Raw genomic sequence first — 26,994 nt, forward strand, 5'->3', positions numbered from 1 at the left:
ACCACAACAACAGCTCTCCAGTAGTCTTACATGGGGAACCGCCGGTCCTTCTTGACAGTCGGTCCGTCCCTGGCTGGGTCCTCTGAGATCTTGATGGCCTCCTCTATTGCCGCCAGCAGACCGGCACCCCCCTCTCCTCTCAGGGCGGGGCCAAAACACTCCGGCCGACGAATCAGTAGACGCACCACCACGTTGGCGTTCTCCTCCACACTCTCTCCTGTAGGGTAAGAACAGACAGGAAGAGAAAAAGAATAGAAGAAGAACAGAGTGTGAGTGTCACCGCTACTGGTACACTGTAGCACTGGCACGCCTCTATTATGGAGACTACAGCCATGGGGGGAGACTACAGCCACGGTGGAGACTACAGCCGCGGTGGAGACTACAGCCACAGTGGAGACTACAGCCACAGTGGAGACTACAGCCACGGGGGAGACTACAGCCACGGGGAGACTACAGCCACGGTGGAGACTACAGCCACGGTGGAGACTACAGCCACGGGGGAGACTACAGCCACAGTGGAGACTACAGCCACGGGGGAGACTACAGACATGGTGGAGACTACAGCCACGGGGAGACTACAGCCACGGTGGAGACTACAGCCACGGGGAGACTACAGCCACGGGGGAGACTACAGCCACAGTGGAGACTACAGCCACGGTGGAGACTACAGACATGGTGGAGACTACAGCCACGGGGAGACAACAGCCACGGTGGAGACTACAGCCACGGTGGAGACTACAGACATGGTGGAGACTACAGCCACGGGGGAGACTACAGCCACGGTGGAGACTACAGCCACGGTGGAGACTACAGCCGCGGTGGAGACTACCATGGTGGAGACTACAGCCATAGAGACTACAGCCATGTCAGCGATAACAATATCAAGGATAACGGCAGCAACATCAGGAATATAGTCCAGGTATTAGATAGCCTGGAAACCACTCAGAATCCACACTTCAGAATCGTGAAACAGAAAGTACATTCAGTGTCTGCCGCAGGCTAGGTGTTGGAGGTACCGAAACTGACCGTTGACAAATACGGCAAAGCGGAGGAAGTCCAGGTATTTCTCTCCTCCACAGGGATTCCAGCCGATGTCAGGGTAACCCTTAGATAGAAGCATGGGACAGCTCTGTAGTCCACAGCCCGCCAGATAAGTCACCACCTGGAGAGAGGGGCAGGTAGGAGAGGGGTAAGGGTTAGCAGGGTAGGCCTTAAACAGGAGCATTTGACAGGGTGACTGAGGTGTTCTATCCAGGGTCTACTGTATAGGGACTAGGGGTACAGGGTGACTGAGGTGTTCTATCCAGGGTCTACTGTATAGGGACTAGGGGTACAGGGTGACTGAGGTGTTCTATCCAGGGTCTACTGTATAGGGACTAGGGGTACAGGGTGACTGAGGTGTTCTATCCAGGGTCTACTGTATAGGGACTAGGGGTACAGGGTGACTGAGGTGTTCTATCCAGGGTCTACTGTATAGGGACTAGGGGTACAGGGTGACTGAGGTGTTCTATCCAGGGTCTACTGTATAGGGACTAAGGGTACAGGGTGACTGAGGTGTTCTATCCAGGGTCTACTGTATAGGGACTAGGGGTACAGGGTGACTGAGGTGTTCTATCCAGGGTCTACTGTATAGGGACTAGGGGTACAGGGTGACTGAGGTGTTCTATCCAGGGTCTACTGTATAGGGACTAGGGGTACAGGGTGACTGAGGTGTTCTATCTAGGGTCTACTGTATAGGGACTAGGGGTACAGGGTGACTGAGGTGTTCTATCCAGGGTCTACTGTATAGGGACTAGGGGTACAGGGTGACTGAGGTGTTCTATCCAGGGTCTACTGTATAGGGACTAGGGGTACAGGGTGACTGAGGTGTTCTATCCAGGGTCTACTGTATAGGGGTACAGGGTGACTGAGGTGTTCTATCCAGGGTCTACTGTCTAGGGACTAGGGGTACAGGGTGACTGAGGTGTTCTATCCAGGGTCTACTGTATAGGGACTAGGGGTACAGGGTGACTGAGGTGTTCTATCCAGGGTCTACTGTATAGGGACTAGGGGTACAGGGTGACTGAGGTGTTCTATCCAGGGTCTACTGTATAGGGACTAGGGGTACAGGGTGACTGAGGTGTTCTATCCAGGGTCTACTGTATAGGGACTAGGGGTACAGGGTGACTGAGGTGTTCTATCCTGGGTCTACTGTATAGGGACTAGGGGTACAGGGTGACTGAGGTGTTCTATCCAGGGTCTACTGTATAGGGACAAAGGGTACAGGGTGACTGAGGTGTTCTATCCAGGGTCTACTGTATAGGGACTAAGGGTACAGGGTGACTGAGGTGTTCTATCCAGGGTCTACTGTATAGGGACTAAGGGTACAGGGTGACTGAGGTGTTCTATCCAGGGTCTACTGTATAGGGACTAGGGGTACAGGGTGACTGAGGTGTTCTATCCAGGGTCTACTGTATAGGGACTAGGGGTACAGGGTGACTGAGGTGTTCTATCCAGGGTCTACTGTATAGGGACTAGGGGTACAGGGTGACTGAGGTGTTCTATCCAGGGTCTACTGTATAGGGACTAGGGGTACAGGGTGACTGAGGTGTTCTATCCTGGGTCTACTGTATAGGCACTAGGGGTACAGGGTGACTGAGGTGTTCTATCCAGGGTCTACTGTATAGGGACAAAGGGTACAGGGTGACTGAGGTGTTCTATCCAGGGTCTACTGTATAGGGACTAGGGGTACAGGGTGACTGAGGTGTTCTATCCAGGGTCTACTGTATAGGGACTAGGGGTACAGGGTGACTGAGGTGTTCTATCCAGGGTCTACTGTATAGGGACTAGGGGTACAGGGTGACTGAGGTGTTCTATCCAGGGTCTACTGTATAGGGACTAGGGGTACAGGGTGACTGAGGTGTTCTATCCAGGGTCTACTGTATAGGGACTAGGGGTACAGGGTGACTGAGGTGTTCTATCCCGGGTCTACTGTATAGGGACTAGGGGTACAGGGTGACTGAGGTGTTCTATCCAGGGTCTACTGTATAGGGACTAGGGGTACAGGGTGACTGAGGTGTTCTATCCAGGGTCTACTGTATAGGGACTAGGGGTACAGGGTGACTGAGGTGTTCTATCCAGGGTCTACTGTATAGGGACTAGGGGTACAGGGTGACTGAGGTGTTCTATCCAGGGTCTACTGTATAGGGACTAGGGGTACAGGGTGACTGAGGTGTTCTATCCAGGGTCTACTGTATAGGGACTAGGGGTACAGAGTGACTGAGGTGTTCTATCCAGGGTCTACTGTATAGGGACTAGGGGTACAGGGTGACTGAGGTGTTCTTTCCAGGGTCTACTGTATAGGGACTAGGGGTACAGGGTGACTGAGGTGTTCTATCCAGGGTCTACTGTATAGGGACTAGGGGTACAGGGTGACTGAGGTGTTCTATCCAGGGTCTACTGTATAGGGACTAGGGGTACAGGGTGACTGAGGTGTTCTATCCAGGGTCTACTGTATAGGGACTAGGGGTACAGGGTGACTGAGGTGTTCTATCCAGGGTCTACTGTATAGGGACTAGGGGTACAGGGTGACTGAGGTGTTCTATCCAGGGTCTACTGTATAGGGACTAGGGGTACAGGGTGACTGAGGTGTTCTATCCAGGGTCTACTGTATAGGGACTAGGGGTACAGGGTGACTGAGGTGTTCTATCCAGGGTCTACTGTATAGGGACTAGGGGTACAGGGTGACTGAGGTGTTCTATCCAGGGTCTACTGTATAGGGACTAGGGGTACAGGGTGACTGAGGTGTTCTATCCAGGGTCTACTGTATAGGGACTAGGGGTACAGGGTGACTGAGGTGTTCTATCCAGGGTCTACTGTATAGGGACTAGGGGTACAGGGTGACTGAGGTGTTCTATCCAGGGTCTACTGTATAGGGACTAGGGGTACAGGGTGACTGAGGTGTTCTATCCAGGGTCTACTGTATAGGGACTAGGGGTACAGGGTGACTGAGGTGTTCTATCCAGGGTCTACTGTATAGGGACTAGGGGTACAGGGTGACTGAGGTGTTCTATCCAGGGTCTACTGTATAGGGACTAGGGGTACAGGGTGACTGAGGTGTTCTATCCAGGGTCTACTGTATAGGGACTAGGGGTACAGGGTGACTGAGGTGTTCTATCCAGGGTCTACTGTATAGGGACTAGGGGTACAGGGTGACTGAGGTGTTCTATCCAGGGTCTACTGTATAGGGACTAGGGGTACAGGGTGACTGAGGTGTTCTATCCAGGGTCTACTGTATAGGGACTAGGGGTACAGGGTGACTGAGGTGTTCTATCCGGTCAGGATGCTCTCGATGGTGCAGCTGTAGAACCTTTTGAGGATCTGGGGACCCATGCAAAATCTTTTCAGTCTCCTGAGGGACAAAGGCGTTGTCGTGCCCTCTTCACTACTGTTTTGGTGTGTTTGGACCATGATAGTTTGTTGGTGATGTGGACACCAAGGATCTTGAAGCATTCAACCCGCTCCACTAAAGCCCCGCCGATGTGAATGGGGGCCTGTTCGGCCCTCCTTTTCCTATAGTCCACAACCATCTCCCTTGTCTTGCTGACGTTGAGGGAGAGGTTGTTGTCCTGGCACCACATTGCCAGCTCTCAGACCTCCTCTCTATAGGCTGTCTCATCGTTGTCGGTGATCAGGCCTACCACTGTTATGTCGTCAGAAAATGTAGTGATGGCGTTGGAGTCGTGCGTGGCCACGCAGTCGTGGTTGAACAGGGAATACAGGAGGGGACTGAGCACGCACCCCTGAGAGGCCCCTGTGTTGAGGGTCAGCATGGCGAATGTGTTGTTACCTACCCTTACCACCTGGGGGCGGCCCGTCAGGATGTCCAGGATCCAGTTGCAGAGGGAGGTGTTTAGTCCCAGGGTCATTAGCTTAGTGATGAGCTTTGTTGTCACTATGGTGTTCAATGCTGAGCTGTAGTCAATGAACAGCATTCTTACATAGGTGTTCCTTTTGTCCAGGTTGGAAATGGCAGTGTGGAGTGCGGTTGAGATTGTGTAATCTGTGGATCTGTTGGGGCGGTATGCAAACTGGAGTGGGTCTAGAGTTTCCGGGATGATGGTGTTGATGTGAGCCATGACCAGCCTTTCAAAGCACTTCATGACTACAGACGTGAGTGCTACGGGGCGGTAGTCATTTAGGCAGGTTACCTTCACATTTTTGGGCACAGGGACTATAGTGGTCTGCTTGAAACATGTAAATATTACAGACTGGGTCAGGGAGAGGTTGAAAATGTCAGCAAAGACACTTGCCAGTTGGTCCATGCATGCTCTGAGTCCACGTCCTGGTAATCCATCTGGCCCAGCGGCCTTGTGAATATTGACCTGTTTAAAGGTCTTGCTCACATCGGCTATGGAGTCGTCCAGAACAGCTGGTGCGCTCATGCATTCTGGTATACTCCTGAATGCCATTGGATGAATCCCAGAACATATTCCAGTCTGTGCTAACAAAACAGTCCTCTAGCGTAGCATCCACGTCATCTTCCGTATTGAGCGAGTCACTGGTACTTCCTGCTTTAGTTTTTACTCGTAAGCAGGAATCAAGAGGATATAATTATGGTCAGATTTGCCAAATGGATGGAGAGGGAGAGCTTTGTATGTGTCTGTGTGTGGAGTAAAGGTGGTCTAGAGTTATTTTCCTCTGGTTGCACATGCTGGTAGAATTTAGGTAAAACGGATTTAAGTTTGCCTGCATTAAAGTCCCCGGCCACTAGGAGCGCCGCCTCTGGATGAGCATTTTCTTCTTTGCTTATGGCCGTATACAGTTGGTTGAGTGCGGTCTTAGTGCCAGCATCGGTTTGTGGTGGTAAATAGACGCCTACGAATAATATAGATGAAAACTCTCTTGGTAAATGGTGTGGTCTACAGCTTATCATGAGGTACTCTACCTCAAGTGAGCAATACCTCGAGACTTCCTTAATATTAGACATCGCACACCAGCTGTTACTGACCAATAGACACACACCACCACCCCTCGTCTTACCGGACGTAGTTTCTCTGTCCTGCCGATGCACAGATAACACAGCCAACTGTATATTATCTGTGTCGTCGTTCAACCACGACTCGGTAAAACACAAGATATTACAGGTTTTAATGTCCCGTTGGTAGGATAGTCTCGAACGGAGCTCATCCAGTTTATTCTCCAGTGATTGCACGTTTGCCAATAGAACAGATGGTAGAGGCGGGTTTCCCACTCGCCGACAAATTCTCACAAGGCACCCTGATCTGCGCCCCCTGTATCTCGCTTCTTTTCTTCATGCGAATGACAGGGAATTTGGGCCTTGTCTGGGAGCAGCATTATATCCTTTGTGTCAAACTCATTCAAAGAAAAAATCTTTGCCCAGTTCAAGGTGAATAATCGCTGTTGTCATATCCAGAAGCTCTTTTCGGTCAGAAGAGACGGTAACATCAACATTATGTACAAAATAAGTTACAAACAACGTTAAAAAAAAAAACACGCACAAAATAGCATGGTTAGTTAGGAGCCTGTAAAATGGCAGCCATCCCCTCCAGCACCATTCTTCCCGCTCTATATAAGGAATAGGACACTGGAGGTTGGTGGAACCTTAAATTTGGGAGGACGGGCTCGTGGTAATGGCTAAAGTGGAAAGAGTGGAAAGGTATCAAATACATTGATTCAATTCCATTTTCTCCGTTCCAGCCACTTTTACGAGCCATCCTAACCTCAGCAGTTTCCTGTTAAATAGGGATACAGGGTACCAGGTTAGGGTTAGGTTTACCTTCTCCAGGTCCTGCTCCTGTAGGGCTAAGGCCAGCTCGTTGTTGTCGATACAGGACGCTGCAGCCACATCCAGAGGGGTGGAGCCACGCATACCTACAAGAAGACCAGGAGAATGTTTATTAAACATAGATCTAGGATCAGATTTCCCTATCCCCAATCTTAACCTTTACCACTAGGTGGGGGGGGATGAAAACATAACTGATCCTGTACCAGGTGATTCAGAGTTCCCTTGTGTGTTTTTTCTGATTGACAGGCAGCAGATTGTTCTGTACCTAGGCCGATGCCGCTGTTCTGCAGCAGGTAGCTGAGGTGATCAAACATGGACCTCTGGTTCTGACGGCTGATACGACAGAAGTAACACAGGAACCGGCAGCAGTTGGTCACCATCTGAGGGAAGCGGATCTCCTTGGAATCTCCTCCTCCTCCTCCCAGCACGTTAACCATCACCTCCATGACAGTCTCGTGCATCCCCAGAGCTCTCATCAGGTTAGGGTGCTGGTAGAACACCTTGTTGTTCATGATGTTCCTGGAAAACAAACAAACGAATAATGAAATAGGTAAACAATCAGAGCTCTAATCAGGTTGGGGGTTTGTTGGTAGAACACTTTGTTTAAAGACTCGCACACCTGTATAGACGAGGTGCTGGCTAGCGGAGTAGAACACTTGAAAAAGGAGAGCCGCACAGTCTAAGGAGCTCAAATTAAATAAATTAATGATAAACGTTGGTTTATTAGGTTATTAAATTATTGCATCTGAGCTCTTTAGAGCGTGCGGCTCCGCTTTTCTTTTTCAAGGACACTTTGTGTGTCGTGATGTTCCTGGAGAAGGAGATAGCGTACAACAACAAAGAGACTTTTAAATGAACTAAAATAATCGTAGTTGAATTGTTCCTGCTGTGCTTCCATTTCTTCTTTCAGATATCGTTGCCAGGTTTGGGGTTTCTGAATTGAAATGGAACTGACCCCAACCCTGGTAATCACTGGGTCCACCTAATGGATGCCCGATGCTCTGGGTCATGAGCCGAACCTTTACACGGTACAGTAACCAGACATACCTTAAAGGTACAGTAACCACCCTAACCTTTACACGGTACAGTAACCAGACATACCTTAAAGGTGCAGTAACCACCCTAACCTTAAAGGTACAGTAACCAGACACACCTTAAAGGTACGGTAACCACCCTAACCTTAAAGGTGCAGTAACCACCCTAACCTTAAAGGTACAGTAACCACCCTAACCTTAAAGGTACAGTAACCACCCTAACCTTAAAGGTACAGTAACCACCCTAACCCTAAAGGTACAGTAACCACCCTAACCTTAAAGGTACAGTAACCACCCTAACCTTAAAGGTACAGTAACCACCCTAACCCTAAAGGTACGGTAACCACCCTAACCTTAAAGGTACAGTAACCACCCTAACCTTAAAGGTACAGTAACCAGACTAACCTTAAAGGTACAGTAACCAGACTAACCTTAAAGGTACAGTAACCAGACTAACCTTAAAGGTGCAGTAACCACCCTAACCTTAAAGGTACAGTAACCACCCTAACCTTAAAGGTACAGTAAGAACCCTAACCTTAAAGGTACAGTAACCACCCTAACCCTAAAGGTACAGTAACCACCCTAACCTTAAAGGTACAGTAACCAGACTAACCTTAAAGGTACAGTAACCACCCTAACCTTAAAGGTACGGTAACCACCCTAACCTTAAAGGTACAGTAACCAGACTAACCTTAAAGGTACAGTAACCACCCTAACCTTAAAGGTACAGTAACCACCCTAACCTTAAAGGTACGGTAACCACCCTAGCCCTAAAGGTACAGTAACCACCCTAACCTTAAAGGTACAGTAACCACCCTAACCCTAAAGGTATGGTAACCACCCTAGCCCTAAAGGTACAGTAACCACCCTAACCTTAAAGGTACGGTAACCACCCTAACCTTAAAGGTACAGTAACCAGACTAACCTTAAAGGTACAGTAACCACCCTAACCCTAAAGGTACAGTAACCAGACTAACCTTAAAGGTACAGTAACCACCCTAACCTTAAAGGTACAGTAACCACCCTAACCTTAAAGGTACGGTAACCACCATAACCTTAAAGGTACAGTAACCACCCTAACCTTAAAGGTACAGTAACCAGACTAACCTTAAAGGTACGGTAACCACCCTAGCCCTAAAGGTACAGTAACCACCCTAACCTTAAAGGTACGGTAACCACCCTAACCGTAAAGGTACAGTAACCAGACATACCCGATGCTCTGGATCATGAGCCTCTCTTCCTCGGGGCCCATCTGAACGATGAGCAGAGATCTGATCTGTCCCAAACACTCCAACAAGTCCATTGTATCTTGGACAGATACAGCGTTGATGGCGTAGGCTTTAGGCAGGGCTCTGGTCAGCTCTCCCAGCCCATCATACTGCCTGTGGAGCAGGCTGAACATCAGACGCACCAGCTCAGGGTTCTGAATGAAGGCCTCTTGGGCCCAGTGGATCATGGTATGGGAGATCAGCTCCTGGAGAGTGCCTTGGGAAAGGGAAGGGACACACACGGAGTTATAGCGCATGGACAAGATATGACATATGTTTTACTGTCTGTTGGCCCGGGAACTACACCAACTCAAGCTTTTGTGGCATAGGAACATTTACAGAGACTTTTTTTGGGGGGGGGGGTACAGGGAAAAATAGATCAAATAGTACTAGTGTAAGGGACCACTAGTACTTGCACATTCATCTTCATACTGTATTTATTTATTTATTTATTTATCTTGCTCCTTTGCACCCCAGTATCTCTACTTGCACATTCATCTTCATACTGTATTTATTTATTTATTTATTTATCTTGCTCCTTTGCACCCCAGTATCTCTACTTGCACATTCATCTTCATACTGTATTTATTTATTTATTTATTTATCTTGCTCCTTTGCACCCCAGTATCTCTACTTGCACATTCATCTTCATACTGTATTTATTTATTTATTTATTTATCTTGCTCCTTTGCACCCCAGTATCTCTACTTGCACATTCATCTTCTGCACATTCTACCATTCCAGTGTTTAATTGCTATATTGTAATTACTTTGCCACCATGGCCTATTTATTGTCTTAACTTAACCTCATTTGCACTCACTGTATATAGACTTTTTGTTTTCTTTTGTTTTACTGTATTATTGACTGTATGTTTTGTTTAACTCCATGTGTAACTCTGTGTTGTTGTATTGTGTCGAATCTGCATTGCTTTATCTTGGCCAGGTCGCAGTTGCAAATGAGAACTTGTTCTCAACTAGCCTACCTGGTTAAATAAAGGACTTGTTCTCAACTGGCCTACCTGGTTAAATAAAGGACTTGTTCTCAACTGGCCTACCTGATTAAATAAAGGACTTGTTCTCAACTAGCCTACCTGGTTAAATAAAGGACTTGTTCTCAACTGGCCTACCTGGTTAAATAAAGGACTTGTTCTCAACTAGCCTACCTGATTAAATAAAGGTGAAATAAAGGTGAAATAAATAAAACTAGGAGGTGCTAGACTACGCCACCACTTGAATTAATACAGGAGTCACCTGGAAGGAATCACCTGGAAGGAATCGCCTGGAAGGAATCGCCTGGAAGGAGGTCTAGAAAACTGCCCAGAAAAGAACCCGAACAGAGCAAAGTTGACTGTTGAGGCCCTCGATGCGCCACTTGGAGTTAACAGGAATAAGTCAACTGAGTCTAGGATGTCTGTCAGTTTATACTTGAGTTAACTGATGAGCTGTCAGACTTCGACTAGGCACTTAACTGTGCGAAGCTGTGAAAACAGCAAGTCTAGACTGTGTTCTAACCACAGAGACAGATAAAGATGCCCTCATGGATATAAGGGATAGGGTTTTGGGGTTAGGGGTTAGGGTGGTGAATGTGTTCCTCCTGGGTTAGGGGTTAGGGGTTCGGGATTAGGGGTTAGGGGTTAGGGTGGTGAATGTGTTTCTCCTGGGTTTGACCTCCTCCTCCTGGGTTTAGGGGTTAGGGGTTAGGGTGGTGATTTGTGTTCCTCCTGGGTTTGACCTCCTCCTCCTGGGGTTAGGGGTTAGGGGTTAGGGTGGTGAATGTGTTCCTCCTGGGTTAGGGGTTCGGGGCTAGGGGTTCGGGGTCAGGGGTTCGGGGCTAGGGGTTCGGGGTCAGGGTAGTGAATGTGTTCTTACTGGGTTTGATCCTCCTGGGGTTAGGGGTTAGGGTGGTGAATGTGTTCCTCCTGGGTTCGGGGTTTGGGGTTAGGGGTTAGGGGCTAGGGGTCAGGGTTTGGGGTTAAGGGTTAGGGTGGTGAATGTGTTCCTCCTGGGTTCGGGGTTAGGGGTTAGGGGCTAGGGGTTAGGGGTTAGGGTGGTGAATGTGTTCCTCCTGGGTTAGGGGTTAGGGGCTAGGGGCTAGGGGTTAGGGTGGTGAATGTGTTCTTCCTGCGTTTGGGGTTTGGGGTTAGGGGTTCGGGGTTCGGGGTTAGGGGCTAGGGGTTAGGGGTCAGGGGTTAGGGGTTAGGGTGGTGAATGTGTTCCTCCTGGGTTCGGGGCTAGGGGTTGTTGGGGTTAGGGGTTAGGGGTTAGGGGTCAGGGGTTAGGGGTTAGGGTGGTGAATGTGTTCCTCCTGGTTGGGGTTCGGGGCTAGGGGTTAGGGGTCAGGGGTTAGGGGTTAGGGGTTAGGGTGGTGAATGTGTTCCTCCTGGGTTCGGGGCTAGGGGTTAGGGGTTAGGGGTCAGGGTAGTGAATGTGTTCTTACTGGGTTTGACCTCCTCCTCCTGGGGTTAGGGGTTAGGGTGGTGAATGTGTTCCTCCTGGGTTCGGGGCTAGGGGTTAGGGGTTAGGGGTCAGGGTAGTGAATGTGTTCTTACTGGGTTTGACCTCCTCCTCCTCTTCTGGCTCCTCCACCACCTCCTTTTTCTTCCTCAAGTTATTCACCTTTCCCATCAGCCTCAAAAGGTACAACACAATACAACGTTATAACGAGGTACAACACAATACAACGATACAACACAATACAACGATATAACGAGATACAACACAATACAACGATACAACGAGATACAACACAATACAACGATATAACGAGGTACAACACAATACAACGTTATAACGAGGTACAACACAATACAACGATATAACGAGGTACAACACAATACAACGTTATAACGAGGTACAACACAATACAACACAATACAACGATACAACGAGGTACAACACAATACAACGATATAACGAGATACAACACAATACAACGATATAACGAGGTACAACACAATACAACGTTATAACGAGGTACAACACAATACAACGATATAACGAGATACAACACAATACAACGATACAACGAGGTACAACACAATACAACGTTATAACGAGGTACAACACAATACAACGATATAACGAGATACAACACAATACAACGATATAACGAGGTACAACACAATACAACGATACAACGAGGTACAACACAATACAACGATATAACGAGATACAACAAAATACAACGATATAACGAGATACAACACAATACAACGATACAACACAATACAACGATATAACGAGATACAACACAATACAACGATACAACACAATACAACGATATAACGAGATACAACACAATACAACGATACAACACAATACAACGATATAACGAGATACAACACAATACAACGATACAACACAATACAACGATATAACGAGATACAACACAATACAACGATACAACACAATACAACGATATAACGAGATACAACACAATACAACGATATAACGAGATACAACAAAATACAACGATATAACGAGATACAACACAATACAACGATATAACGAGATACAACAAAATACAACGATATAACGAGATACAACACAATACAACGATACAACGAGGTACAACACAATACAACGATACAACGAGATACAACACAATACAACGATACAACACAATACAACGATATAACGAGATACAACACAATACAACGATACAACGAGGTACAACACAATACAACGATATAACGAGGTACAACACAATACAACGATACAACGAGGTACAACACAATACAACGATACAACGAGGTACAACACAATACAACGATATAACGAGATACAACACAATACAATGATACATTGTTATATGTATCATATATGTATACATATGTTATAGATGTTATAATACAATACAACTTTATATTGTCAGTATGTTATAGTATGTTATAACACAATACAACTTTATATTGTCCATATGTTGCAGCAATCTACAGAAATGTGTATTCTGCTCTCTTCAGTCAACCCCCCAGATAGCACACATCTCTCACACACACACACACACACACACACACACACACACACACACACACACACACACACACACACACACACACACACACACACACACACACACACACACACTTGAGAAGAGGACAGAAGAGTGCTGGGATTCGGACCGGCAAACTTTCGGCTAAAGGTCCAACTCCTTAGAGTTACCTACCGGCCAAGGCGTCCTCTCAGAGAGGTGTCGACCTCCTCCTCCTCCTCTTCCGCCTCGATGTGCACGCCTGGAGGACAGAAGGATACATAGTTAGCTCTCTGTGTGTGTGGTGTTTTGGAAGGTTGTTATGATGTGCTGTGGGTCAGGGTTAGGGGTCAGGGGTCAGGAGGTTGTTATGATGTGATGTGGGTCAGGGTTAGGGGTCAGGAGGTTGTTATGATGTGATGTGGGTCAGGGGTTAGGGGTCAGGAGGTTGTTATGATGTGCTGTGGGTTAGGGGTCAGGGGTCAGGAGGTTGTTATGATGTGCTGTGGGTCAGGGTTAGGGGTTAGGGGTCAGGGTTCAGGGGTCAGGGTTCAGGGTTAGGGGTCAGGGGTCAGGGGTCAGGGTCAGGAGTCAGGGGTCAGGGTTAGGGGTCAGGGTTAGGGGTTAGGGGTCAGGGTTAGGGGTCAGGGTTAGGGGTCAGGGTTACTGACCACAATGCATAAGGATGTCAGTGTGGAATTCGGTCAGTGTGTCTCTGGTCTCCTCCGGTACGGGACACTCCTCCTCCTCCGGACCATGCTTGAAGTTGGTCAACAGGATCACCTGACAGGAAGGAACACACAGAGTTACGTATCATCAGCATCAGATGGCATTACTCACGCTACAGAAACAGGAAATAGACTGGTGTCCTGTTCAGAGGGTGTACTGGTACATCAAGCTGCCCTCACGCTACAGAAACAGGAAATAGACTGGTGTGCTGTTCAGAGGGTGTACTGGTACATCAAGCTGCCCTCACGCTACAGAAACAGGAAATAGACTGGTGTCCTGTTCAGAGGGTGTACTGGTACATCAAGCTGCCCTCACGCTACAGAAACAGGAAATAGACTGGTGTGCTGTTCAGAGGGTGTACTGGTACATCAAGCTGCCCTCACGCTACAGAAACAGGAAATAGACTGGTGTGCTGTTCAGAGGGTGTACTGGTACATCAAGCTGCCCTCACGCTACATTCTGGCTTGGACAAGGCTAGTTGTACCTGATCCTGCCCTATGGACCGTTCTGGCTTGGACAAGGCTAGTTGTACCTGGTCCTGCCCTACGGACCGTTCTGGCTTGGACAAGGCTAGTTGTACCTGGTCCTGCCCTATGGACCGTTCTGGCTTGGACAAGGCTAGTTGTACCTGATCCTGCCCTATGGACCGTTCTGGCTTGGACAAGGCTAGTTGTACCTGATCCTGAGGTGGTGAGCGGAACTCTCGTGTCTTGCGTGCGGTCTCGGCAGCGCTCATGGTGAAGGCCTGCATCAGCAGGTTATAGCGAACCCTCTGATTGGTCTGAATGGCGTTGACAAACTGATCTGAGTACGCCACGATAGCCTCCACCCTGTGCCTCAGTTCACAGTCACAGAAGTACTGCAGCAGTGTACACATCTGAAAGGTGAAGAAAGACAGGGGGAGAGATAAAAGAGGAGAGAGATCAGTACGCAAAACAAAACATTAGACTCACAACTGGCCTTTATGACTTTGTGAGTCCAGAGCAGCATGACGTTGTGCGTACTTTGTCTTCTCTGTGATTTCAGCACGTGAGAAACATTTCATACATCTTTTGTAGGTTTTGTTTGTATGCATGCTATGGTAGAGTAGGTCAGGGCGCGACAGGTTTTTTTTCTCTCTCTATGTTTTCTATTTCTATGTTTAGGTTCTAGTTTTGTATTTCTATGTTGGGGTTTTGTTTGGGATGATCTCCAATTAGAGGCAGCTGGTCCTCGTTGTCTCTAATTGGAGATCATACTTAAGTAGGGTTTTTTTCCACCTGGGTTTTGTGGGAGATTAATTTTGAGTGACCTCTGCATTACGGTTTGTTGTTGTTGTTGTTGTTGTTTGTATTCAGTTTATTTATGTATCGCATAGTTTCACAGTGTAAATAAAATGTGGAACGACACACACGCTACACTTTGGTCCGCTTCTCCTTACGACAGCCGTGACAGAGGCAAAGTATTTGCGGTGGCGAATTTAGGCAACTAAGACAATTGCCTCACATCACCAGGAGGGGGCCTTGTGAACTTGGCATAATTTAGTTTAATAAAACATACATTTTCTGTTATCTTGCCTTCAACCCCCGCTTGAGGCCCTCCTCAGCTCGTGAGTAATCTCACGATGTTTGCTGTTATCTTGCCGTTCTATAAATTTGGCTGTAGCTTTTGAACGTTTGGGAATATTAGCTTTTACGACCCATGGCTGAAAGCTATGACTCTCAGGAACACACACAGTACGTGTCTTCTATTTCCCTCTACAGCGCTTAAGCCACCGCGCAGGACATGTTTAAAGAGCCTGGGAAAAAAACGTAATTGAAAACCAATGGCAAAGCAGATTTTTATTTTTTATTTTTTTTATCTACACACAAAATTATTACCTGATGATCTCTGATGTTTTCCTGAACATTCCAATACCTTTCTAATGGATATCACTTGAGAGAGAAAAAAAAATACACTTTTCAAAGTAATTTAAAATAATGTCTTATTAGCCCTATGAACATAGAAACGTGGTTACAGTTCGTATGAAATGAAGAAGAAAAAAATATGTTGCGGCATTTGGTCGATATTGCAAAGAAAATATCAGATATAGGTATTAGTACAGAATTTACACATCGTAAATCCATAACTTGAGAGTGTAAAAAACAGATAAATATGTCGAAACAATTGCCCCTTTTTTTTCTGGGCTGCAAATCGCTTTTCACAAACAAAGCGGACTGAAAAAAAAAAGTATGTGAGGGCCCTCTGTTGAATTTTAAAATCCCTTTCAGACAACATTATTGCCCATCCCTGTCCGATGTGGTGACGCAAAGACCTTTACTAGTGAAGAGCATTTCAAGTCTTTTCAGGTAGACTTTTAATTCGTTCACATGAAAAGAGCCGGCTCCGAATAGCTTTTCGTTCAGTCGCCATGATTGTGTTAATAAATGGACATATTAGGGGCCTCTGACTGCGGCCTCCTAATCACTAATACCAGCCTTAGTACTCACATGGCTGTCAGAAGAGACTCACCTGCAGTTTAACAGATTCTGGCAGCTTCATCTGCAGTAGTCCCTCCTCCAAAGCCGCCTCTTCCTTCTCTAGCTCCAATTCAATCGCCGCTGCCTCCTCCTCTTCTGTCATCTCTTTTTCCTCCACCTCTTCCTCTTTCTCCTTCTCCTCCTCCTCGTGTTCCTTCTCCCCTTCCTCCTCCTCCTCCTCCTCCTCCCCCTCTTCTTTCTCTAGGTGTTTCAGTTCCTCATCCTCTTCTTCCTCCTCCCCTACTCCTTCATCATCTGCCTCCTCTTCCTCCTCCTCTTCTTCTTTCTCCTTCACTTCTTCACCCTCTTCCTTGGCGGTAGCATCCTCTGCCTTGTCTCCCTCTTCCACTTCTTCTTTCTTCCCAGCGAACACATTTGGGTCAATCATCTTGAGGATGTGTTTAACGTCTTCATCGTTGAAGATGCCCATGATGAGGAGAGTGCTGATGAGCTTCAGGATGGGGACGAAGTGGAACTCTACGCTGCCCCCTACTGGGTCCCTCATAGCCTGGCTACCATCTAGCACCGCCTCTGTCAACATGCTGATGGCTTTGGTCTTCAGTTCCTGAGGAAAGGGCAGGAGAGAAGAGGCGTGGGTTACAAAGAACATTACTTAAAATGAGTTACTAACTAGCTGCTTTACCAATCCACCTAACCCTAGTCTCCAGCCTTATTTCACTTGACTCTGAATTGTTAGATGTATTGGATGGGAGCAAATAAACCCCCTTAAGTCGATTGATGCGTGTTTTATTAAATAGCTCCCCGTGTGTTTACGCTAGAGACTTCCTGTTTCTTGCATAGGCTCCGTGAGACTGTACTGAGTTTACCGAATAGCAGCAATGCGTCTAGACAGTGTTTTTTCCAGACACGACAGGATTCGGACAAGAAAATCGCCACGAAATCATCTGTAAAACCCAAACTAACTAAACTCCACCATCGAAGCTGAGACTCACGGACAAGAGGGTGTTGGTTGTTTAGTACTACGACAGTTGTCTGAAGTCGCTGATGCAGACATCCCAATTCTTCTCACAAAACTGACTGTCCAGACGGTTTAAGCTACAAACTTATACGAACACACCATCGAAAGCTGAGACTCTCAGGAACATTTAACACTAACTTGTTTTGCTCTACGACGCACACAAGTCGTCTGAAAGTAACCCTGTACAGGGCGGTGAAAATGACAACGTGAATAGGGGTTAAAAAAGTGCCACGATTAAAGTGACCAAATATGTTTCTAATTATCATGGTAATTATGACAACTTCTGGAGAATGTCCTCCAACCTATCAGAGCTCTTGAATCTAGTACTGAAAGCATAAGCTACAGCTAGCTAGCACTGCAGTGCATAAAATGTGATGAGTAATTGACTCAAAGAGAGAGAAAGACAATAGTTGAACAAATGAATTTCTTCCTAAATTAAGGAGAAGTAAGAGAGAGATAGAGAGAACGCTAGCTATATTTGGTTGTATTTTGTAAAACTTTCAATTAGCTAGTTGAATGCAGCTAGCTAGTTTAGCCTACACAAACACCCCGCTCAAACAGAGAGGGATACTATGTTAGCTAACTGGCTATGGCTATCCAACACTGGGTCTCTTCCAAGTCAAGGTAAGCTTTTGGATTTATTAATTTATTGCCACCGGGGCTCTCCTGTGTAACTGCTAAACTGCTTGCTGACTGTACACTGTACTGCATGATTGTAGCGGTTAACTAACATGTTAGTTCTAGTAGCTATGTTGACTGTGATGTTAATATGGTGACAATGATGTAGGCTGTGTGTAGCGGTTAGCAGTTATGATATGAAGGTTTGGCTTGGAAAGTTTTTTTTTGCCTGGTCACAGAGAGCTGATGTTTTGTGCACTGAAGTCCACAAGCCAAGGGAAAAGGTGAGAGAAGGAGAATGCGTAGATAGTTGCGAGGAGGAATTATACAACGAGCAAAGTGATCATGGTGTTTGTATGTGGCTGCTATGAAAGTGAGCTGTGTATGCAGGTGATCAGGGCTAAAGGGATTCTGTTGAAAAACATTTATTCTCATGATGAGTACATTATAGTATTGGTAGCCTAAACCTATCGATGTTACATTGAGCTGGGTGAATGGAATATCAATGACAGTCATCCAATATGCTGTAATAGAAATAAGGCCATGCTCATAACAAAAATGTAAAAAAATAAATGATCCTCCATCTTAAACGGCACCGAACGCGACTGGTGAGTAACCATTGATTTCAGCAGCTGGGACAAACAGAGCGGTAAAATCTGGAACAAACAGAGTGGTCAAATCTGGGACAAACAGAGCGGTAAAAGCCTGGACAAACAGAGTGGTAAAAGCTGGGACAAACAGAGTGGTAAAAAGCTGGGACAAACAGAGCGGTAAAAAGCTGGGACAAACAGAGCGTTAAAAGCTGGGACAAACAGAGCGTTAAAAGCTGGGACAAACAGAGCGTTAAAAGCTGGAACAAACAGAGCGTTAAAATCTGGGACAAACAGAGCGGTAAAATCTGGGACAAACAGAGCGGTAAAATCTGGGACAAACAGAGTGGTAAAAGCCGGGACAAACAGAGTGGTAAAATCTGGGACAAACAGAGTGGTAAAATCTGGGACAAACAGAGCGTTAAAAGCTGGAACAAACAGAGCGTTAAAATCTGGGACAAACAGAGCGGTAAAATCTGGGACAAACAGAGCGGTAAAATCTGGGACAAACAGAGTGGTAAAAGCCGGGACAAACAGAGTGGTAAAATCTGGGACAAACAGAGTGGTAAAATCTGGGACAAACAGAGTGGTAAAATCAGGGACAAACAGAGCGTTAAAAGCCGGGACAAACAGAGCGGTAAAAGCCGGGACAAACAGCTTCTGGATCATCTTTAAATATTTTTCCTTCTCTAGATTTTGAACGGTTGTAGCAATTACCAACTGTGACCCCAATCCTGAAAGCTAGCACTCCCTGAAACAGGTCTGTTTCTTCTGTTTATGACACAAGCTGACTCGTTGGAAGGAAGAGTGATGAATCTGCACAGAATAACTGAGGGCAATGAATTGATTCTCCACAAGACAACCATACACAAAGAATGTTTGATGTTCGTCCCTGAACTTTCCCTGAACATTTTCAATACCTTTCCAATGCATTTCAATCACTCCAAAGCTTCCTCCAGAAGGAAATGTTTCATTACCTGATTTGACATATCTTGTGCTATTACTTTTAAGATAATGGCAATAGGTTCACATTCAAAAGATTCATTATATTATTGTGAAATAGAGTCAAAGAACCCAATACAGCAGTATGTGGACACAACCCTTCAAACGAGTGGATTCGGCTATTTCAACCACACTCGTTGCTGACAATTGTATAAAATCGATCACACCGCCATGCAATCTCCATAGACAAACATTGGCAATAGAATGGCGTTACGGAAGAGCGTAGTGATTTTCAATGTTCGTCAAATTTCTGCCCTGCTAGAGCTGCCCCGGGTCAAATGTAAATGCTGTTATTGTGAAGTGGAAACGTCTAGGAGCAACAACGGTTAATCCACAAAGTGGTAGGCTACACAAGCTCACAGAACGGGACTGCTGAAGCGCGTAGTGCGTAAAAATAGTCACTACCAAGTTTCCAAACTGCCTCTGAAAGCAAAGTCAGCACAATAACTATTCATCGGGAGCTTCATGAAATGGGTTTCCATGGCCGAGCAGCCGCACACAAGCCTAAGATCACCATGTGCAATGCCAAGCGTCGGCTGGAGTGGTGTAAAGCTCACTACCATTGGACTATGGAGCAGTGGAAACGCGTTCTCTGGAGTGATGATTCACACTTCACCAGCTGGCAGTCCTGACAGACATATCTAGGTTTGGTGGATGCCAGGAAAGCGCTACCTGCCCTAATGCATAGTGCCAACTGTAAAGTTTGGTGGAGGAGCAATGTTCTGGGGCTGTTTTTCATGGTTTGGGTAAGGCCCCTTAGTTCCAGTGAAGGGAAATCTTAACTCTACAGCATACAATGACATTCTAGATGATTCTGTGCTTCCAACTTTGTGGCAACAGTTTGGGGAAGGCCCTTTCCTGTTTCAGCATGACAATGCCCCCATGCACAAAGCGAGGTCCATACAGAAATGTTTTGTCAAGATCGGTGTACAAGAACTTGACTGGCCTGCACAGAACCCTGACCTCAACGCCATTGAACACCTTTGGGATGAATTGGAACACCGACTGCGAGCCAGGCCTAATCGCCCAACATCAGTACCCGACCTCACTAATGCTCTTGTGGCTGAATGGAAGCAAGTCCCCGCAGCAATGTTCCAACATCTAGTGGAAATCCTTCCCAGAAGAGTGGAGGCTGTTATAGCAGCAAAGGGGGGACCGACTCCATATTAATGCCCATGATTTTCGACGAGCAGATGTCCACATATTTTTGGTCATGTAGTGTAGCGTGATCGTCCAAGCTAACAGTATCTTAAATATCATGTATGAATCCATTTGACATTGTGACCCCCAAGCCCTCGCTCTCCGATGGGTATGGAGACTCGCACAGTGATTTTGATTAACAAAGTGGCTCCCTCAGGAATATTAGTGTTTACCACTGGCTTAGACCCACAGGGGTTTACCACAGGGGTTTACCACAGGGGTTTACCACAGGGGTTTACCACTGGCTTAGACCCACAGGGGTTTACCACAGGGGTTTACCACAGGGGTTTACCACAGGGGTTTACCACTGGCTTAGACCCACAGGGGTTTAAACAAATGTCTGTACATACACCAGATTCAGGCAAAAGAGCCCTTTACCTTCATTTACCTTCATTTGTTCATCATGTGTCTTGTTGCATGTAACAAAGCCACACAAGAAGCTGACTCACTGGCCATAGAGGTTTTTGTTCTGTATTTTGGTTAGGCCAGGGTGTGACTAGGGTGGGCATTCTATGTCCTTTTTTCTATGTTTTTGTATTTCTTTGTTTTGGCCTGGTATGGCTCTCAATCAGGGACAGCTGTACATCGTTGTCGCTGATTGGGAGTCAAACTTTGACAGCCTGTTTTCCTTTGGGTTTTTGTGGGTAGTTATTTCTGTTGTGTGGTTTGCACCTGACAGAACTGTTGGCTTTTGTTTGTTTCTTAAGTTCAAGTGTTTCGTATTATTAAAACTTCAATATGAACACTCTCCACGCTGCGTCTTGGTCCCCTCTGTCAGACGATCGTTACAGATAGGAACAATACAGTGATTTGATTTGAATTTAAGTGAATTACCTGAAGAGGGAAGATGGGACTGAGAGTGTACAGGTCGGGATCCGTCCCAACAAAGTTAATGGTTGAGAAGTGCAGCTTGGGTCTAAGACAGGTAGTTAACCCCACACCCGGAAGGTCAGAAGCCTTCTCAGCATCAGGGTACAGGGTGATGCTCAGCGTCTCGGCGGACATGGGCACAATGAACTCACGGTTGGTGCCCAGCCGTGCCCGCTTGGCTGACTCCAGGTGGATGGAGATCAGTAGGTCGTAGAACCTGGACAGGTAGAGGTTAAAGGTAAAAAGGTCATATTACCTGGAGACAGAGAGGTTGACAATAACAATTATTACATTGTAAATTAATTTTGTACACAAGTATTTTTTGAATAGTGTCTTGTGTAAGCCCACTTGGGCTGGGCACCTAATGTGTAAGAAGACACTGAGATAAAACAATCAACCAATCAGATCTGTACCCGCTGCGAAGGGGGCCGGGCAGGTAGGTGTTCTCCATGGCGTAGAAGAGCTGTGATTCGTCAACGTGTGAACAGAGGGCGTGTGCTACACGGTTGTTGCCCAGAGCGCAGACAGCACAGTACAGCATCAGAGTGTGGAAGTGGAACTTCAGTAGATCCAGGCGCTCAGACAACTCCAGGATGTCTATACACCTACAGGGAGGGTTTAAAACCTTTACATAGGGTTGGGGAGTAAAGTACTACATGTAAAGATAATGTAAACTCGAAGCAATGAGGCCCAATCAGTCCTCCATGGCCCTGTTTATACCTGGTTCTAACATGCATCCTTTTTTTTAATCTTTTCTACATTCTGATTGTTGACCACATTTTTTGACAGGTGAAGACGATTAAAAGACACATTGTGATGTGATCTTCGTGACCACCTCCAGGGGGGTAGTCAGGGACCCATTGTTCCTGCATATCAATCTAGTGTAAACAGATCTGGATGGTCAAATCACTTAAATCATCACAACTTTAAAACCATTGAAATTGTTTTGGTACTTTTACCCCTTTTTCTCCCCAAATTGGTAGTTACAGTCTTGTCCGATAGCTGCAACTCCTCTATGAACTCGGGAGAGGCAAATGTTGAGAGCCGTGCGTCCTCCGAAACACGACCCTGCCAGGCCGCACTGTTTCTTGACACACTGCTCGCCTAACCAGGAAAGCCAGCCGCACCAATGTATCGGAGGAAACACCGTCCAGATGGCTAACCGTAGCCAGCTTGCAGGTGCCCGGCCCACCACAAGGAGTCGCTAGAGCGCGATGGGACAAGGAAATCCTGACCGGCCAAACCCTCCCCTAACCCGGACTAAAATTGTGCACCGCCTCATGGGTCTCCCGGTCACGGCCGGCTGTGACACAGCCTGGGATCGAACCAGGGTCTGTAGTGATGCCTCAAGCACAGCGATGCAGTGTCTTAGTCAGCTGCGCCACTCAGGAGGCAAATTCATATTATTTTGAAAGAAAATCTGTCAAATAATCTGTAGACAGGGAGGCACCAGGAAATCTGGTCACAATGCGGACACAGTGGACCGATAAGTGTGGTGTATTGAGAAATGTATAATGTGTTAATGAGTTTAGAAGTAAAACGGTTGCAAATAGCCAATGGGATTTGTATGCAGGGGGTTGAGTTATTTGAATTAACAAATGACAATGGGGTTTCCGTTCTTGCATCGAAGTGATTGGATTACAAGATGCAAGGTAGATAAAAGTTCAGTGATGTGTTGGAGAGTTCGCCTGAAGACACTAGAGAGTAGTCGACTGTAACGTGTTACGGATTCAATAATTCAATCTTAATTTAAACATTAAATAAATCTGTTCAGTTTATTATCAGTACGCTTCTGAGTCTTCAGTAAAAGAACCCAGCATTCTTAGGATGCGACAACTGGTGACGAGGATAACGGAATTCCGAGGCAAAATCCTCAGACTCCTGACGACCAACCGAGTGAACGAGCTAGAAAGTTAGCTAGTGCTAACGGTAGTAAATTAGCTGGTCAGCTGGGAAGAAATGACGCGTGGGCTAATGAGAGCTATGGTACATTTCAGTAGTGAGACCGGTTTGTGTTTCCAGGAGGATTAACGAGAGCTTCAGCACATATGAGGAGCGATTATTAGCCGTTTTTTGGAGGCCAACGGGATAGCTGACGACCGCGGAAGAGCGTTGTTTCTATCAGCCGTTGGTTCAAAGACATTTACGCTGCTGAAAGATTTGGTAGCGCCGAAGAAGCCGGCAGAGGCTAGCTTCCAGGAGCTAATTTCAGCTCTGATGTGTTGAGCGAGGGGTATGTTTTTTGTAATAGGAAACATTTGGTGGGAGAGACGTTAGCTGTGTATATTGCATCGCTAAAGGGACTGGCAGCTACATGTGAGTTTGGGGCTGCACTAGAGGAGCAGATGAGGGAGCAGCAAGTTTATGAAGTTGTCAGAAATCACCAGTCAGAAAAGAACGTAGGACTTTTTTTACTGTGTGTAGTGATCGTGAGTATGTGAAACCTTATATGGTCATGGTGAGATGTAACAGGGGGGAAAAGATAAAGATGGAGGAGGTAGATAATAGGTCTGCCCATTTCTATTATCTCAGAGAAGCTGTACAACAGCACATTTAAAGAAGCATCAACTTTAGCCTGGGGTAAAACAGTTCAAAGTTAGACCTTACAACAGGCCGACCAGCAAGTGGACGTAGATCAAGAGGCAATGCATTTCCTGACTATAAACACATTGAAGGGTTTATACCAGATTAATAGACTGCCTTATAGAGTATCAAGCGCTCCAACTGTATTCCAGCGTATTATGGACCAGGTCTTACAGGGTTAACCTGTTAACCTAGATGACATTCTTATCACAGGGAAATCGACAGAGGACCACTTACAGAACTTAGAAGCAGTGTTAAAGTTGGCTGCAAGAACGTGGGTTAAGAGTAAACAGGGACAAGTGTGCATCTTTTCAGTCTAGTGTCACTTACTTAGGTCACAGGATAGACGAACAGGGGGCTACATCCAGGATAGACGAACAGGGGCTACATCCAGGATAGACGAACAGGGGCTACATCCAGGATAGACGAACAGGGGCTATATCCAGGATAGACTAACAGGGGCTATATCCAGGATAGACGAACGGGGCTATATCCAGGATAGATGAACAGGGACTATATCCAGGATAGACGAACAGGGGCTATATCCAGGATAGACGAACAGGGGCTATATCCAGGATAGACGAACAGGGGGCTATATCCAGGATAGACGAACAGGGGGCTATATCCAGGATAGACGAACAGGGGCTATATCCAGGATAGACGAACAGGGGCTATATCCAGGATAGACGAACAGGGGCTATATCCAGGATAGACGAACCGGGGGCTACATCCAGGATAGACGAACAGGGGCTATATCCAGGATAGACGAACAGGGGCTGTATCCAGGATAGACGAACAGGGACTATATCCAGGATAGACGAACAGGGGCTATATCCAGGATAGACGAACAGGGGCTATATCCAGGATAGACGAACAGGGGCTATATCCAGGATAGACGAACAGGGGCTATATCCAGGAAAGACGAACAGGGTGCTATATCCAGGATAGACGAACAGGGGGCTACATCCAGGATAGAGGAACAGGGGGCTATATCCAGGATAGACTAACAGGGGCTACATCCAGGATAGACGAACAGGGGGCTACATCCAGGATAGACGAACAGGGGGCTATATCCAGGATAGACGAACAGGGGGATACATCCAGGATAGACGAACAGGGGGCTACATCCAGGATAGACGAACAAGGGGGCTACATCAAGGATAGATGAACAGGGGGCTATATGTAGGATAGACAAACAGGGGCTACATCCAGGATAGACGAACAGGGGGCTACATCCAGGATAGACGAACAGGGGGCTATATCCAGGATAGACGAACAGGGGGCTACATCCAGGATAGACGAACAGGGGGCTACATCCAGGATAGATGAACAGGGGGCTACATCCAGGATAGATGAACAGGGGGCTATATCCAGGATAGACGAACAAGGGCTACATCCAGGATAGACGAACAGGGGCTAGATCCAGGATAGATGAACAGGGGGCTATATCCAGGATAGATGAACAGGGGGCTACATCCAGGATAGACGAACAGGGGGCTACATCCAGGATAGACGAACAGGGGGCTACATCCAGGATAGACGAACAGGGGCTACATCCAGGATAGACGAACAGGGGGCTATATCCAGGATAGATGAACAGGGGGCTACATCCAGGATAGACGAACAGGGGGCTATATCCAGGATAGACGAACAGGGGCTATATCCAGGATAGACGAACAGGGGGATATATCCAGGATAGACGAACAGGGGAGAATATCCAGGATAGACGAACAGGGGGCTACATCCAGGATAGACGAACAGGGGGCTATATCCAGGATAGATGAACAGGGGGCTACATCCAGGATAGACTAACAGGGGCTACATCCAGGATAGATGAACAGGGGGCTACATCCAGGATAGATGAACAGGGGGCTACATCCAGGATAGACGACCAGGGGCTACATCCAGGATAGATGAACAGGGGGCTACATCCAGGATAGACGAACAGGGGGCTACATCCAGGATAGAGGAACAGGTGGCTATATCCAGGATAGACGAACAGGGGGATACATCCAGGATAGACGAACAGGGGGCTACATCCAGGATAGACGAACAGGGGGCTATATCCAGGATAGATGAACAGGGGGCTATATCCAGGATAGACGAACAGGGGGCTACATCCAGGATAGACGAACAGGGGCTACATCCAGCATAGACGAACAGGGGGCTACATCCAGGATAGACGAACAGGGGGCTATATCCAGGATAGACGAACAGGGGGCTACATCCAGGATAGACAAACGGGGCTACATCCAGGATAGATGAACAGGGGGCTACATCCAGGATAGATGAACAGGAGGCTATATCCAGGATAGATGAACAGGAGGCTATATCCAGGATAAATGAACAGGGGGCTATATCCAGGATAGATGAACAGGGGGCTACATCCAGGATAGACGAACAGGGGGCTACATCCAGGATAGACGAACAGGGGGCTATATCCAGGATAGACGAACAAGGGCTACATCCAGGATAGACGAACAGGGGGCTATATCCAGGATAGATGAACAGGGGGCTACATCCAGGATAGACGAACAGGGGGCTATATCCAGGATAGACGAACAGGGGGCTATATCCAGGATAGACGAACAGGGGGCTACATCCAGGATAGACGAACAGGGGGCTACATCCAGGATAGACGACCAGGGGCTACATCCAGGATAGATGAACAGGGGGCTACATCCAGGATAGACGAACAGGGGGCTACATCCAGGATAGAGGAACAGGGGGCTATATCCAGGATAGACGAACAGGGGGATACATCCAGGATAGACGAACAGGGGGCTACATCCAGGATAGATGAACAGGGGGCTACATCCAGGATAGACGAACAGGGGGCTACATCCAGGATAGACGAACAGGGGGCT

General features: G+C 47.0%; 1 protein-coding gene across 5 annotated transcripts in view; it reads right to left on the reverse strand.

Annotated features, from left to right (window-relative positions):
* The window catches only part of ryr1b (ryanodine receptor 1b (skeletal)), a 305,047-nt gene that overhangs the window by 129,201 nt on the left and 148,852 nt on the right, over positions 1-26,994 (reverse strand). For 4 of the 5 annotated variants that reach the window (XM_045724892.1, XM_045724890.1, XM_045724891.1 and 1 more), the window contains exons 35-46: positions 21,958-22,149; positions 21,509-21,761; positions 16,278-16,850; positions 14,464-14,664; positions 13,730-13,841; positions 13,254-13,320; positions 11,638-11,717; positions 9,033-9,306; positions 7,053-7,306; positions 6,779-6,873; positions 1,027-1,162; positions 31-217 (exon numbers count right to left, since the gene is read on the reverse strand). In XM_045724892.1, the coding sequence (XP_045580848.1) occupies positions 31-217; positions 1,027-1,162; positions 6,779-6,873; positions 7,053-7,306; positions 9,033-9,306; positions 11,638-11,717; positions 13,254-13,320; positions 13,730-13,841; positions 14,464-14,664; positions 16,278-16,850; positions 21,509-21,761; positions 21,958-22,149 (2,424 nt within the window). Of the gene's footprint in view, positions 1-30; positions 218-1,026; positions 1,163-6,778; positions 6,874-7,052; positions 7,307-9,032; positions 9,307-10,746; positions 10,766-11,637; positions 11,718-13,253; positions 13,321-13,729; positions 13,842-14,463; positions 14,665-16,277; positions 16,851-21,508; positions 21,762-21,957; positions 22,150-26,994 lie in introns of all 5 variants that reach the window. The other variant, XM_045724889.1, reaches the window with a different exon arrangement.

The sequence above is a fragment of the Salmo salar genome, chromosome ssa09, assembly GCF_905237065.1.
Source record: "Salmo salar chromosome ssa09, Ssal_v3.1, whole genome shotgun sequence".
Lineage (NCBI taxonomy): Eukaryota > Metazoa > Chordata > Actinopteri > Salmoniformes > Salmonidae > Salmo > Salmo salar.